At 34.9% G+C, this 15,138-nt stretch overlaps 1 protein-coding gene across 1 annotated transcript in view; it reads right to left on the reverse strand.

Annotated features, from left to right (window-relative positions):
* LOC115942605 (protein eyes shut homolog) overlaps nucleotides 1-15,138 on the reverse strand; it is a 486,269-nt gene that overhangs the window by 141,275 nt on the left and 329,856 nt on the right. Inside the window, 1 exon segment of the mRNA XM_081827582.1 lies at nucleotides 12,089-12,213. Coding sequence (XP_081683708.1) covers nucleotides 12,089-12,213 — 125 coding nt within the window.

A 15,138-nucleotide genomic window follows, 5' to 3' on the forward strand; every position in this document is an offset into this window, starting at 1 on the left:
ATTAATACTAGAAACAAATGTTCAGGCAACACATATTACTACAGAAGGATCATGGGGCAAAAGGTTGAGAGACACTCTTTTAGAGGCAAGCCTTTAAAAGTATATTTACTAACTACAGAATATATGCCAGAGTTATCTTTTATTTATTATTTTATTTAAAAAAATTTTATTTATCCATTTGAAAGAGAGAGAGCACAAGCAGGGGGAGGGAGGGGGTAGAGAGAGAAGCAGACTCCCTGCTGAGCTGGGAGCCCAACGCGGGGCTCCAACCCAGTATCCTGAGATCATGACCTGAGGCAAAGGCAGACACTTTACCAGCTGACTGAGCCACCCAAGCACCCCTAGAGTTATCTTTTAAATAAAAGTCTTACTAGGACATCCTTAGCTTAAAAAATTGTCAGTGGGTTACTACTTTCCCAGGAAAAAGTAAAAACGATTTAACCTAGCACACACAGTCACTGGCCATTTCTAAAAACATATTATTTCTTATCACTTTTTTCCACATATACTATAATTACTAGTCCACATATATTGTTTTCCTTCCTGAATCCCACCACTGCCACATATTCCCATCCTGAACCTAGGTAAACTGTATACACAACTTTTTTGACTCAACTCAACATTCTTTTGGAAATTCTATGTCCCTTATATATTTTTTAAATACATCACCTCTGCACAGACCTTAACTGCAGCTATTATCTGTCATACTGTGATTGTTTGACATATTTTGTACTCCCAGTACACTATAGCTTTTTAAGAGCAAACAACGGTCCTTGGGCACCTGGGTGGCTCAGTCGGTTAAACCATCTGCCTTGGGCTCAGGTCAAGATCCCAGGATCCTGGGATTGAGCCCCGCATCAGGCTCCCTGTTCAGCAGGGAGCCTGCTTCTCCTTCTCCTGCTCCCCCTGCTTGTGTTCCCTCTTTCACTGTCCCTCTATTTCACTTTATTTCACTGTCCCTTTATTTCACTGTCAAATAAATAAATAAAATCTTTTAAAAAATAAAAAAAAACAAGAAAACTAAAAGTCCAGATCAATTTTTAGAAATAAAATAATTTAAATAGCAATAAACATACTATATTTTGATAGAAGGTATATATGAATAGAGTACCTCCAAATTTTAAGTGGATGGTATTTTATCAGCTTTCTACAATGAATAAATTCAATTACATGTCAGTTATTTTGATTCTAATCAAAGAGGTACTAGTGAGTTTTTAATAATACATATAGATATTGGACTTTGAAAGCAGAGAGTTTGAATTTTAAAGTTATAGGCTTGACTGTGGCACAGTTCATGTTGGTAATACCACTGTATTTAATTTAAATTAAAATAGTGTGTTTGATGGGATTTAATTGAGTTCAACACAACAACATTGAGAATCTACTCATATCAGATCATTTAATAATTATCATATTCACTACAAGTGAAAATTGTGACTGTTACAACTAAATCTCTGAGATTGTAAATGCCAATAACATCCTCGTGGTTCCCCAATTCTCTCGCGCTGAGTCCACTCTCTATGAATCACCAGTCCTAGAACCTGATCCCTGATTCAGAGTCATGAGTAGGTAGGAATAAAAGTAAAGGAGCCATTAAAACATCTCAGAAGTTAAATACACTGGGCTAATTTACTATTTCAGGAAGAACTGATGAAACTAATAGATAACTATAGGTTCACCAAGGTAAATATCCAGGATTCCCTAGTTGTCATTTGAGAGCTGGCAACTAGAAAGTTAAAACTTTGTTTCTTACCCTAAATACCTACACTGTTTAGGGTATCTTTCCCAGTCACAGAATGTTAAACTACTGGTCATGAGAAAAGACACTTATTTCATGGTTCATTTCCTAATGCCTGCAATGGAAATAGTATCTTCATCCTCTGAATCCATATAATTCTTATTTTTCTACACCTATACCACTAACCTCTTTCTAATCTGTTATAGTTGTTTCTATTCATGCTTTATCTCCTCTTGTTGAACTCCTTAAACCGCATTTCAAATAATTCTGTTAATCTAAGTCCAATAATATATATACTAAGTGCTAAAAGAATCTGTGTAATAAAAGGGTCTTTTTAAATACTACACCCTCATATCCTTCCATTTGCACTCCTTGTAAATAACTTGCAACCTTCTATTCCTGTTGTCTGTAGGGCAACTTCAATCTACACCGAATCATACCTGTCACACTTGTCATTCAGGCTTGCTTTCCTGTTGGAACACTTTTCTGAACCAATTTAATCAAATCAAGTGGGCTCTCTACCTTATTTTGACATCTATAGCATCTTGTGTACATGTCTCTATCAAAACATATTTGTTAATAAATATCATTTGTTTGTCCATCTCTCTTTGGGCTGCTATTATATGCCAACCAAATAGCCACAATGCGTGACACGTGATTCATAACAATATTGATCATTTTATACTTTTCTTCATGCATATCTTTTAAAACACAAAGGTGCAATCTTCATTTTACAAAAGCATTAAACAGGATGGCTTCTGACCACTACTAAGTCCACCTATTTTCTATAACACACTGGGAAATACATGTTCTCTCTTTCCTTTCAGATTAGGCTTATAGTTAGAATACTTTGAACCTGATTTTCAAGTTCTGAGAATATGCATACAATCCTCCCTTACTTGGGAAATGCAAGTGCAAATGACATGAAAACAGTTACATAAGGTAAGACCAAAAAAAAAAAAAAAATCAAGCACTATGGTACAAGGATACCATCTAACACCTAAAATAAATCAAATGCAGCAAGCAAAATATGCTATGCTGAACATTAGTGTCCCTGAGCTGCATGGAGGACAAGCAACAACAGGTCTTATTCTTTCCTATAGACTGACTCTTTTCTTAGTTTCATTTATTTTTAATTAAGGGGGGGGAAGCTAAACCAGGTGCATTGATTATGAATTAAAGAAGACTCCTAGGCCACAAGGGAAGCAGTAAAATCCTGCTGTTTTCAGTGGCAATACCAGAAAAAAGCAGGGAAACAGAGAGATTGGTGTTTATCATCAAAAAAATGCAGTAGATGTGTGTTATCATATTTCCTCCTGCTGCCTAGCATGCATTTAATTATTTATAGAATAAACTGGCAGATGTAAAATGCACAATTCCATTTGTTATAATGTAATGTGAAATAAGAACTTTTTGTGTAAAAATAAAAGAGAATTTTTGTAGAAATTATAGGAGTTAAATCCTTTTTAGTGTGACTGTGTTTGCCAAGAGAAATTTGAGCATAGCTCATTGTAAGAAGATCTGGAACTAGAGTCGAATGCAGAATAAAACCTTTCTGATCTACCAGCTATCCGTAAGTGTTTTAACCTCTCTATTTCCATATCTGTAAAATAGGGATAACAATGATTCTTATGTCACAATTTGTTTTTATTTATTTTTTATTTTTTTTTTTATTTAAAGATTTTATTTATTTATTTGAGAGAGAGAGAATGAGAGACAGAGAGCATGAGAGGGAGGAGGGTCAGAGGGAGAAGCAGACTCCCTGCCGAGCAGGGAGCCCGATGCGGGACTCGATCCCGGGACTCCAGGATCATGAACTGAGCTGAAGGCAGTCGCTTAACCAACTGAGCCACCCAGGTGCCCCACAATTTGTTTTTAAACACTAAACAAGGTAATGCATCCAAAACACTTAGCATGGCAAATAGTTAATGCTTCACCAATGATAACTAACCTTAATGGTAGCTTATGGCTCAAATGGTATTTTCCATCACTTTATTACTATAGAAAGGAATTCATTATATCTTTAATGGTGTATAGCATTGCATCTAATCTGTATTGCAAATTTACTAAATGGTAAGCACCAAAATATTTATAGGCTCATCTATGTTCTTGTTCATTTGATAAATAAATATTTATTTTGAATGAATCTATTATGTGGTATCAGTGTGGAAAAAAGAGGTAATAAGATGTGCATAGTTATTGGGGCACTTGGGTGGCTCAGTTGGTTAAGCGACTATCTTCAGCTCAGGTCATGATCCTGGAGTCCTGGGATCGAGTCCCACGTGGAGCTCCCTACTCCTTTTTCTCCCTCTGACCCTCCCCCTCTTGTGCTAATTCTCTCTCTCTCAAATAAATAAATAAAAATCTTAAAAAAAAAAAGATGTGCATAGTTACTGTTCTAATGGAGCTTATTATTGGAGAGGAGAGAACAGAACAGGGTGGAGAGAAGAGACAGGAAGGGAGGGGTGGAGGGGAGAGTTTGGTCACATATTAAATATAGAGACAGACAACAATTGATGGATTACAGTTTTCACAATTGCTATGAAAACAAATTATAAAATGCTACCTAATTGCTTATGAAAATTGGAAATGGTATAGCACTTTAGAAGACAGTGGTAGTTTCTGACATAAGTAAACATACTTTTCCATACAACTCAGCAATTGTCCATTCCCTGATATTTACTGGAATGAACTGAAAACTTATGAATGCACTAAAACCTGCACACAGATGTTTATGGCAGCTTTATTTATAATCGCCAAAACCTGGAAGAAACCGAGATGTCCTTCAGCAGGAGAATAGATAAACTGTGACATGTCCAGGTAATGGAATATTATTCAGTACTAAGAAGAAATGAGCTATTGAGCCATAAAAAGGCATGGAAGAAATGTAAATGAATATTATGAAGTGAAAGAAACTAATATAGAATGGCTATTGTATTATTCCAATGATATGACATCTGGAAAAAGAAAAACCAAGGAGACAGTAAAAAAGATCAGTGACCACTGAGAGTTAGAGGGTGGCAGGGATGAATAAGTAGCTCATAGGATTTTCAGGGCAGTGAAAACACTCTGTATGATACTACAATGGTGGATACATATCATTATTCATTTATCAAAACCCATAGAATGTACAACACCAAAAGTTAACCCTAATGTAAACTACAGACTTTGGGTACTAATGTTGTTCTTCAATTGTAACAATTCTGGTGGGGGATGTTGGTAGTGGGGGAGGGTATGGAATGGATTTTGGAATTCAGCCTACACTTCTATTTTGAAAAGTAGTTCAGTAGTATCTTCTACCCATACCCCCACCAATATTACATGGAGATATTTATCTTAATATAAGTGAATAAAAGGTATGGTGTAGAGGAAAGAACACCAGTCTATAAGTGTGGGCATTTAAAAATCTGTTCCCGGGACACCTGGGTGGCATAGGCGGTTAAGTGTCTGACTCTTGGTTTTGGCTCGGGTTGTGATCTCAGAGAAGTGAGATTGAGCCCCACCTCAGGCTCCACACTCAGCGTGGAGTCTGCTTGAGATTCTCTCTCCTTCTCCCTCTGCTCCTCCTGCTCTTGCACACTCTCAATCCTCTTTCTCTTAAATAAATAAATAAATCTTTAAAAAAATAAAATTCTGTTTCCAACTCTCCAATGGACTAACAATTTTTCTTAGGTAATTTTGCGGCCTCATGCTATAGATTTGGAAACTGAGGCTCAAAGAAATTTCCATCTAACGGGGGTCTAAAATGTTAAGCTTATTCTCTTCTGTGGCAGTATATGACATCAAGAATATTCTAAGTTTCTCCTAAAATATAAACATTACTCTGCTAGCCATGTTTAAACAAGAGGCAGGCACATAAAGATAAGAGGTGGACAACCATTACCCATATTATCTAAATAGCTCAAGAGGGTAATCATAATTGTACTATACCTCATTTATCAATATTAATGGCTATTCTGAGAGATTTTGATTGTACATAATGGCTGTGCTATGTGTCTATTATATAAATTGTAGGAAAGTTGTTATTTTCAATATTCTATTTCTGAAAATATTAAACAGCATTTCCCATAATAAAGTATATTTATTTAATACAGAGGACATCCTCTTTGCATTGTTAAAATACATGTTTTTATTAAAATTTGCACCTTCCCTCCTTCTCCAAAACCATTATATACCTTGGGTTATAACATACTAAGTTCCTGTATTCCTTAGAATGCTTAGAACACACATCTCTATTTATGGTGAAACTAGTCCTGAGGAGCAGATTTTTTTAAACTGGTTATTATATACTTAGCATTCTTGTTACCAGTACTGAGCAATCCCTCAGGGTAGGCTTCCAGTACGAGGTACAGATGAAGACTTAACACTTGGAGATACCTTTCTAACCCTTGAGAGGAAGCCATAATCTTTGTCTTTGAGAAAACTCTTCTAATGACTACTTTACTCAGGGTTTGTCTATTGCCTTATTATTTTTAACTTAGTACTATATAAACAGTACCCTAATGTCTTCATTTCTTTCACATACAGTTTCCTGCATTTTGAACCCATTGTTGACTACTGTATTATCCCCTACACATCTGTCTCCTTCACTCAGATGAAAACTCTTTTGGTAAGAAATTGAAACTAATGAATTTTTTATATTATTTTGAGAATCTAGTATAGTGCTCTGCATACAATATATGCTCAGAATATGTTAAGGTAAAGCATCAAATTTCCTTTAAAAGGAGGGTTGTTTTTGTCTGATTGTGCATTCAAGTGCCTGCGAACGGACCTGTCCTGTTTCCCCTAATTTGAATGTAAGAATAGTATGTTTTCATGTATATATGCCTTCCAAGTATTTTGCTATGGTGAGTGTCCAAAGAATGTGTTGGGCTTTTTTTAGATGTGTTTTGACTGATCAAATATATCAATAACTTGAGCTCAAATATGAATAAATGTCAAAGCAATAAAACATCTCTTTTAAAAAAAGAAATTACGAATTTAAGCACTGCACTTTTGCTTACTTCCTATATGGAGACACATACATTTTAATTATTTAATAGGATGAATCATGGGATCTTGAACACAGTAAATACTTGTAAATATTCATTAACAATATCAATGACTTTATATCATGAAAAATAAACACCAGAACCACAGACAAACATCATATCAAACTGTCCATTTTGCTATACTGTGTATTGCTTTTTAGGTCTATTTTGAAGATGACATTTAAAAGTCAGATATTACAAATAGACTGTACTGCTATAGAGCTCAAGCATTTTTTTTTCTCATTCAGAAAATAGATTTTCCTTTTTTCCCCCATTTTGTTGCATACAAATACAGCTTCTATACTACATAAAAATCCATTTTAATTTAAAGAATGCAATTAACACTTTGACTATCATTTGCAAAATGCAATAAGTATGACCCATTGACAGTCCTCAGTTAATGTGTGGATCAATATTGTTTGGTAGCAATTCATTTACTGAGGAAGAAATGAGCAATGCAGATTAAAAAGAAGAAGATCATTTGCCTTTAATTTTCTTAACAAATCTAGGACATCCAATAAATCGTGTTCTGTCACTTAAATTCTTTTACAGAGCATTTGAATTTTAGAATAATATAAGTACTTTAATGTTTCGATTCACTTTTACAATTGGATCTGCTAAAAAGAACTATCCACACTAATTATCAATTTGTCAGAGATTGTCACAGCTCTAAAAATTATAAAAACCTGAGAGTTCAAGTCTTTAATTTATCTACCAAAAATTAATTCTCAGAAATAAAGAAAAAAAATTAGATTCCCATCTCCCTATCCCGTAGTGGCTATTCACTTCTCAAATTATTCTTTATTATCAAACAAATAATAATTGTAGTAATATTAATTTTCTCTAATCTCACAAACATACAGCCGAGTTCACATTTTTATATGACAATGTAATTAGTGAGGGTTTTTAAAATAGCTTAAATAGAAGGAACATAGAAAGAATGTGGCGTCTTTCTGAAGATCTATTTGAAAAAGAAGACCATCAGAGAGAAGTTTAGGTTAACATAAACAGACTTAATGTAAAGAGAATTCCTACAAATTATTTCAGTAAAAGCCTTAATAGTTCGGAAGTATTGCTGTATCACTATAATCAGAAATCCAATGCTCATATATGCCCAATAATTTGATATATTGCAATGCACTTTAACAGAGATTGTATCTGATACTATATCAAGTGGTATACTTATTTGTGCGAGATAACTTATAATTTTTTTTATTTTCTACATGCTAGTGGTGAATCTGATTGCCAGCTAAATTGGCATCTTTTAAGCATTCCATTAAAATCTCTAGCAACTCTGGAAAACAGAACAATCATCTGAGGTGAGATACCTGAGAAATGTAATTAGAATAAGGAAATCAGTTTTTTTATGAGACACATTGAATCTCATGAATGAAGGAAAATTCATCTATTTTCCTTATTAAATATATTCATAGGTCCTTTCATTCTTAAAACAATCACAAGACTTCTGGTTTTTGGTCCAGCTTGTGAGAAGCTTGTAAATCATCCCTCCCTTCTTCATAAACATAAAAAGCTGAACAAACTAAAAATCAAGGACTCTTCTTAGATCTTTCGAGAATTGCGGTCACAGGGGAAACTGGCTCTCTACCAGATTAGAGGGACAGTCAAGCAGGTACAGAGAATCATAGCTCATCAGAGCAGAAACTGAGGGGCAGAAACCACTGAAGGATCCAGCACCAGGGTGGGAAAACAAACTGTAACTGTCAGAATGCTGGAGGTCCAGTGTGGACAATCTTGAGAGTTAAGAACTCCAGAGGTGTCAGTCGTAGGGGATCCTCATACTTTCATAAGTTTTACGTCCAGGGATTCTACCAGGTTCTCACAATGAAGATGGGAGAAAAGTCCCCCTGCACTTCCACTATGGGGAGAGAATAGCTGTTTCGGAATACTCCCAGAACATTATCTTGTTCTTAACAAGGCCTGACCTGGAGGAGAACGATTTTACCAGAGCCTAATCAATCTGGGAGAAAGGAAATTCTAGCCTCATGCAGCTTTCTTGTCACATCTAAGGGGGAGGGGGACTGAGAAGCACATGTGAAGGTCACAGCCCAGAGTCACTGAAAGACTGAGACCTAATCATAGAACTATTGAAAGCTTCCCTTCCCTCCATACCTTGACCACATCAATAGCACTCCTTTATAATAATAAGGGGTTCTAACTGAAAGAGATGCGCATCTCAGGTCTATTGAAGAAGTCCTAAGAAAACCCAATGATTACAGGGGAGACCAAAACAGGGATGTCAGGAGAAAATATAGCCTCTGACATCTATGGCAATAGTAAACATGGCTTGACTCCTAACCAGATAAAAAAATGTCTTATACTAAAGATCTACTTACATCAATTACTTATATCCAGCACACCATGTCTGGCTATAAACATAAAATTACAAGGCATACTATAAGATGAAAAGTACAATTTGAAGAGAAACCCAACTCAGATATGGGAGAGATTTTGAAATTATCAGACTAGAAATTTAAAACAACTATGATTAATATGTTAAGACTTTTATAAAACAACCTCAACAATGATAACCAAAATAAAAACATATGTATTATATTCTGTGCTCTTAGGGATACTAAAATTATACCTACTCAGGCTCACAGTCTATCAGAGTGGGCATTTTATTCTAAATATTTATTCTAAATATTTTATTAGAATTGATAATTGATATAATATTTAGTCTCTTTCCATCTATTTTGCTGCTAGAATGCCATGACCTACGTCCTCTGTGAATTATCAATATTCCCTATGCCCACAGTTTTCATGTTCACTAAACTCTACATACACATATAATCCTTAATCCTAACACATTTTACACAACTTACTTGTCTTCTAATCCATCTAACTGCTTTGTTTCTTAAGCTTCTCTCAAATTTTATATCTTTCTGTGAATGACATTCTTTTTTAAGAATATAAGAAACCAGTGAAGTTTGACATTTCATGATGAATCTGATTCTATTTTTTTTTTTTTAATATCCCATTTACTCTCAGGATTAGTTGGAAAAGGGAGAAAAGAAATCTAAAAGGTGATTTTTCAGTGATCTTATGCGTTTGCCATACCTGTTTTCAAAATATTTTTTTCATTTTATTCTTTTATTTCAATATTTATGATTCTAACTTGGTACTAATATTTCTCTCATTCCAACAAAGACTTTAAAGATTTTCTTTGATTTTCCTATAGTTCTTCAAAATATTTTGCTCTTTGTTCCAATTAATAATTTATGTACTATTTTTCAAGGGTATACCTTTAAGTATATCTAATTTTAAATATCTGTGATAGGCAGAACATTTAAATGTTAAATTCTTTTTCAATAAACCAAAATTTATCTATCTTTTTACACATTTTAGAATATAACTAATGCACTAACAGAATAGAATCTCCTTTATCTCTTTACAGCTTTTCACACAGCATTATCTCTTATGATAGTTTTTTAAGTTCTATTTTAGCTTTCAGGTATTTGGGAGAGTAACCAAAAATATCCACTTCAAATTAATTTACTAAATGCCTTACTAAAATATAGTTTATTACATCTATAACACTTCCTTCCATTTAGTAGACTTGGGGTTTTATAAAACTACATATTTTTTAAGATTTTTGTATTTTCAATATATACTAATAGGACTAATAGAATGTATTTCTCCTTCAGATTTGATGTTTTTTATTAAAAGAGATAGCACAGGTTTTTTTTTTTTTAAGATTTTATTTATTTGAGAGAGAGGGAGTGCAAGTGGGGTGAGGGGCAGAGGCGGAGGGAGAGAGAGACTCTCAAGCCGACTCCACATGGAGAGCAGAGCCTAATGCGGGGCTCAATGCCAGGGCCCTGGATCACGACCTGAGCCGAAGTCATGAGTTGGACACTTAACTGACTGAGCCACCCAGCTGCCCCGAGATAGCACAAGTTTTAATTGATTCATATTCCAATGTGAAAGCATATATCCTAGAGATTAACTACTGAAAGGAATTTTAAGGCTACTTGGCAGTAAATTCTTTGTGTTCAATAAAAACAAAACAAAACAAAAAACAACCATATATAAAATGAGTATTTATTTTCCAATTATTTAGATTTCCATATATCAGTCTGTACTGGCAGGAGAATTTAGTTAAATAAAGGATTTATTTCAGTTTTTTTCTTTCTACTGATTCTTTAAGGAAGCCATTATTGGTATAATCTGAGGCATCATAAAATTAATTTCTTGTCACCAAGTACCTCCCACACCCAGGTGTCAGAGTGCCTAAAATTCTGCCTCAAAGATCATCCTTCTGCAATCACTAGGAAAAACCTTTCCCCCGGGCAAAGCCAGGAGGGGAGGACTCTTAGAAAAAGGAAGGTGACAGTTCTGATTTAGTTTATCTCTCAGACAGGCTCTCTCAGACAAATGAACCTTGGGAATACCCTTCAAAAGGGAAGAGTATCTGACTCAAGCCTGTATTTTCTCAAATTATTTTGTTTTGATGACAGTTATTGACCATTTTTCTATTTAATTCCTTAACTACTTCTGGAGACTCCTGCTTCTGACCTTTCCTTTCTCATCTTCCAGCTTTGAGCAGTCTGGTTCTATTCATACGTATGCATCATTCTTAGGCACTGGGCAGGTCTCACCTTCCCTTTAAGTGTGATTCCTTAATCTTGCACTGGGCCACCTGACTGTCCTTTCTAACTACTTAGCCTTTATATCATTTTAGACTGGTCTGTCTTTTAATGATATGAGTAAATATACATTTAAAATTCTTGACATCACAGTCTTGCCAACTGCTGTTCCCTTACTCTATTCATGTACTGTGGTCAGTTTTAATAAAGATTGTGGTCAGAAGCTATCTTTTAATAGAGACATTTCTACCAAGGTAAGTTCATTTTAGTGTTAATGGAGTTCGGATCAGTCCAGACTTGCAACAAAAGCAGATCCATCCTCGTTGGATCCATCCAACTCTGGAAGCTGTGCTATGTCCTTGGGCAAAGCAGAAGTTCTGCCAAGACTCTGACAATATTAAGTAATTCCTCTACTGGCATCCTCCTCCCAAATGCATTAAAACATGAAAGGACAATACATTAAGTGACTTGCACCTTAGTGTGAACCAATTTATCAGAATGCTTTTCTCCTGAAAGGAAAGGCTGAGGGTACATGTGATGAATGGACAAGAAGGGAAAGGGGAATGCTGAGAAGGAGTATGTACAGTCAGAGAAAGAGAGAAACACTAATATTGACTTCTCCAACCTAATTTCCACCAGAAAATTTTCTATTACTTACTGAATTTTAAAGACAAGGAAAAAAGTATGACAACAAAAGCACCAATAATCTTTACCACAAATCCAGATATGTATAAACATGTTGAGCCAAAGCCAGGTTCATTTTCTGTGCATATTCCATGAACACATTAGTTGGAAATGCACTCCTCAAGTTCATTCTCACAGTGATGTCCTGACTGTCCTGTTAAACACAATCACAAAGCATTATTCAATTTTTAATAATAATCATAGTAATAGCTTATATATACAGTTTATATATACTCTTAACTACTTGTTATAATTGGACTTGATGTTTTATATAAGTTATCACAGTTTATCTTCATAATCATTCTATCAGGTAGCTATTATTACAATCTCTATTCAGTAGATGAGAAAATTAAACTTAGAGAAGATAAATAATTTGCCCTAAAATTACATAGTTATGTAAAAATGGAAGCAAGCATCTATAAAATAAAGTTTTGGCTCGTATCTCTGGAGCTGTTCTACATTACATATCCAAATATCTTTATTTTATCTTGGGATAAACATATAGAAGGCAATGGAATAAACACACTCTATACTTCCATTTATTTATTTATTTTTAAAGATTTTATTTATTTATTTGACAGAGAGAGAGCAAGCACAAACAGGGGAGCAGCAGAGGGAGAGGGAGAAGTAGGCTCTCTGCTGAGAGATCCTGGGACCCTGGGATCATAACCTGAGATGAAGGCAGAACCTTAATAGACTGAGCCACCCAGGTACCCCAATACTTCCATTTAGTATGAATCTTAAATCCAAAGGAAAGCAACTACTCTAGATTTCCAGATATTAAATGTTTTCTTATAATACTCGTAGCATTTTACAGTTAGTATTTCTTAAGCTGTGGTTCTATAGAATATAAATAATATGTCTATGTTCAGCTGACTATCAGCTATAAGAATTCTTTAAACATAATGATCTAATTTTCCATACTAACACACTGTGTGTGTTTGTCTTTTTTTTTTTGTCTTTTGTCTTTTGCCATTACTTTATCATCGACCTAGCAACCGACATTGCTAAACTACCCAAAAGATAATATCCGAACTATGGTTTACTAGGTACCCATTAAGAACATTTTTTAGGAACTATTGATTCTTTTTTATGAAAGATCTATTTATAATGATCTATAACTTAAATATACTATCCTACAGAGGGACAAAGGTTTTCAGAGGCAGCTGTTACTAGCTTTTAAAACTTTATTTTTCTGGGGCACCTGGGTGACTCAGTTGGTTAAAGTTGGTTAAGTGTCTGCCTCTGTTCAGGTCATGATCACAGGGTCCTAAGATCAGTCTGTGGTCATGTCAGACTCCCTGCTCGGCGGGGAGTTTGCTTCTCCCTCTCCCTCTGCCCCTACCACCCCAACCTCCGTTCATGTGCTCTTTGTCTCTCTTTCTCTCTCAAATAATAAAATAAAAATAAAAAAATAAACTTTATTTTTCTATGTATTATCCAACAGCATTTAACCTGAATTCTGGCTATTGGGAGATGAGTTCTTATTCTTGTTCCTACTTAGCAACCTATTCTCACTGTTCTTCCCTGATAAATTATAAAAGAACAATTACATAAGTATTCTGGGGTGCTTAGGAATGATTTAATGCAATCTAGCATTGTAAGAAGAAAAACACGACACGAGTTTAAAAGATTTGGCAGAGTCCAGATCAAACTTAGAAGGAACTGCCAAAAGACTAAATTTACCAAAACCACATCCAAGACTCTTTTCACTTTGTAATGCTTTCATATGCTAGGTTGATTCTGTAGGCATCTCTACTATGGAGGCTATAAAAGGTGATACAGAAAAAACATTTTTGCAGAGCTTATAAAAAGGCACTATGACCAGTCACTCACATGGTTGAATCCCACAACATACTGTTAAGCATAAAAGCATATTCCATGAAAATACTTACATTCTGATAACTATTCTTATAAAAGTCCAAATACATACAAACTTGGTAACATTGCTTAGAGATATACACATATATAATAAAGCTCTAAGGAACACTAAGGGAATGTTGAATATAAAGTTCAGAACAGTCATTGTGGGCTGGGGTAATATTAATGTGTTCAGTGAGGACTATAGAAGAAGCTGGAATTATTGCTAATATTTTATTTCCTGAAGCAAATGGGAGGTACACAAATGTTTATTATATTATTTTATAAAATAAATGTTCCTTTATTGTATATTCTTTTGATGGAATAAAACAATTCACAATATAGTTTAAACAATTAAAAATGATGTTGTAGTTTTCTTCTTGCTTCTAATACTATGAAGGACATTATAAAACTTTAAGCCATAAGATGGGAACTGTGAAAGAAAAAAATCATCATATTTAAAAAGACAAGGAAGACTTTATTCAAGAGTATTCCAATAAGAAAGAGAAAGATTATTGAGACGGAGGAAAGAGATTGAATTTAACTGCACTGAACCAAAGGCAGGTGGGAGAATTTTCAAAAGCTGGAGTGAGCTAATGGGAAAATACTGGAGGATATTGGGCTGGGGGGAGGTTGGTCAATGTTCTGAGGACATCTTTGTTTGATAGCTGTCACTTATTGACAGTAGGCTCCTAGCTTCCCACAGAGCCTGATGGGGGGTGGGATGGGGACCCTATCTCCTTCTGTAATTACATTTCAGAGGGATGACTCCCAGGTGCTTGAGAAAGACATTTCTGGGTTGTAAAATTGGCAAGAGCCTGAAAGAAGGTTTACATCTCAAAGGGGCAGAGAAAAAAGTTACAGTAACAAGTTTTCTAAAGTAAATGCTCTAAAGAAAGGGAGGTCAGGGGCCTGGAGTCATGAAGACTGCCTAAAGTGTAGTTAAGCTGAGAGGAACATTAAGGATGTCTTGGTCGAAAACAACAAACCAGGATAGAAAATAAGTTAGTTAAGATTTAGCACAGGAAACAGAAACCACTCTAGGTATTTAAGCAAAAAGAGTCTTAAAAACAGAGAACAAGACATTTACAAAATTATTAGAAGGAAGGGCTGTAGGAGTAACTCCAAAAACCACAGATATGACTCTCTGGGAGATGCCACCTCCCCCATAATGAGGAAATTGAGAAACATAAAAGCCACCATTAGAATTATTCAACTT

Source organism: Leptonychotes weddellii, chromosome 8 (assembly GCF_054177405.1).
Source record: "Leptonychotes weddellii isolate Sample4059 chromosome 8, ASM5417740v2, whole genome shotgun sequence".
Classification (NCBI taxonomy): Eukaryota; Metazoa; Chordata; class Mammalia; order Carnivora; family Phocidae; genus Leptonychotes; species Leptonychotes weddellii.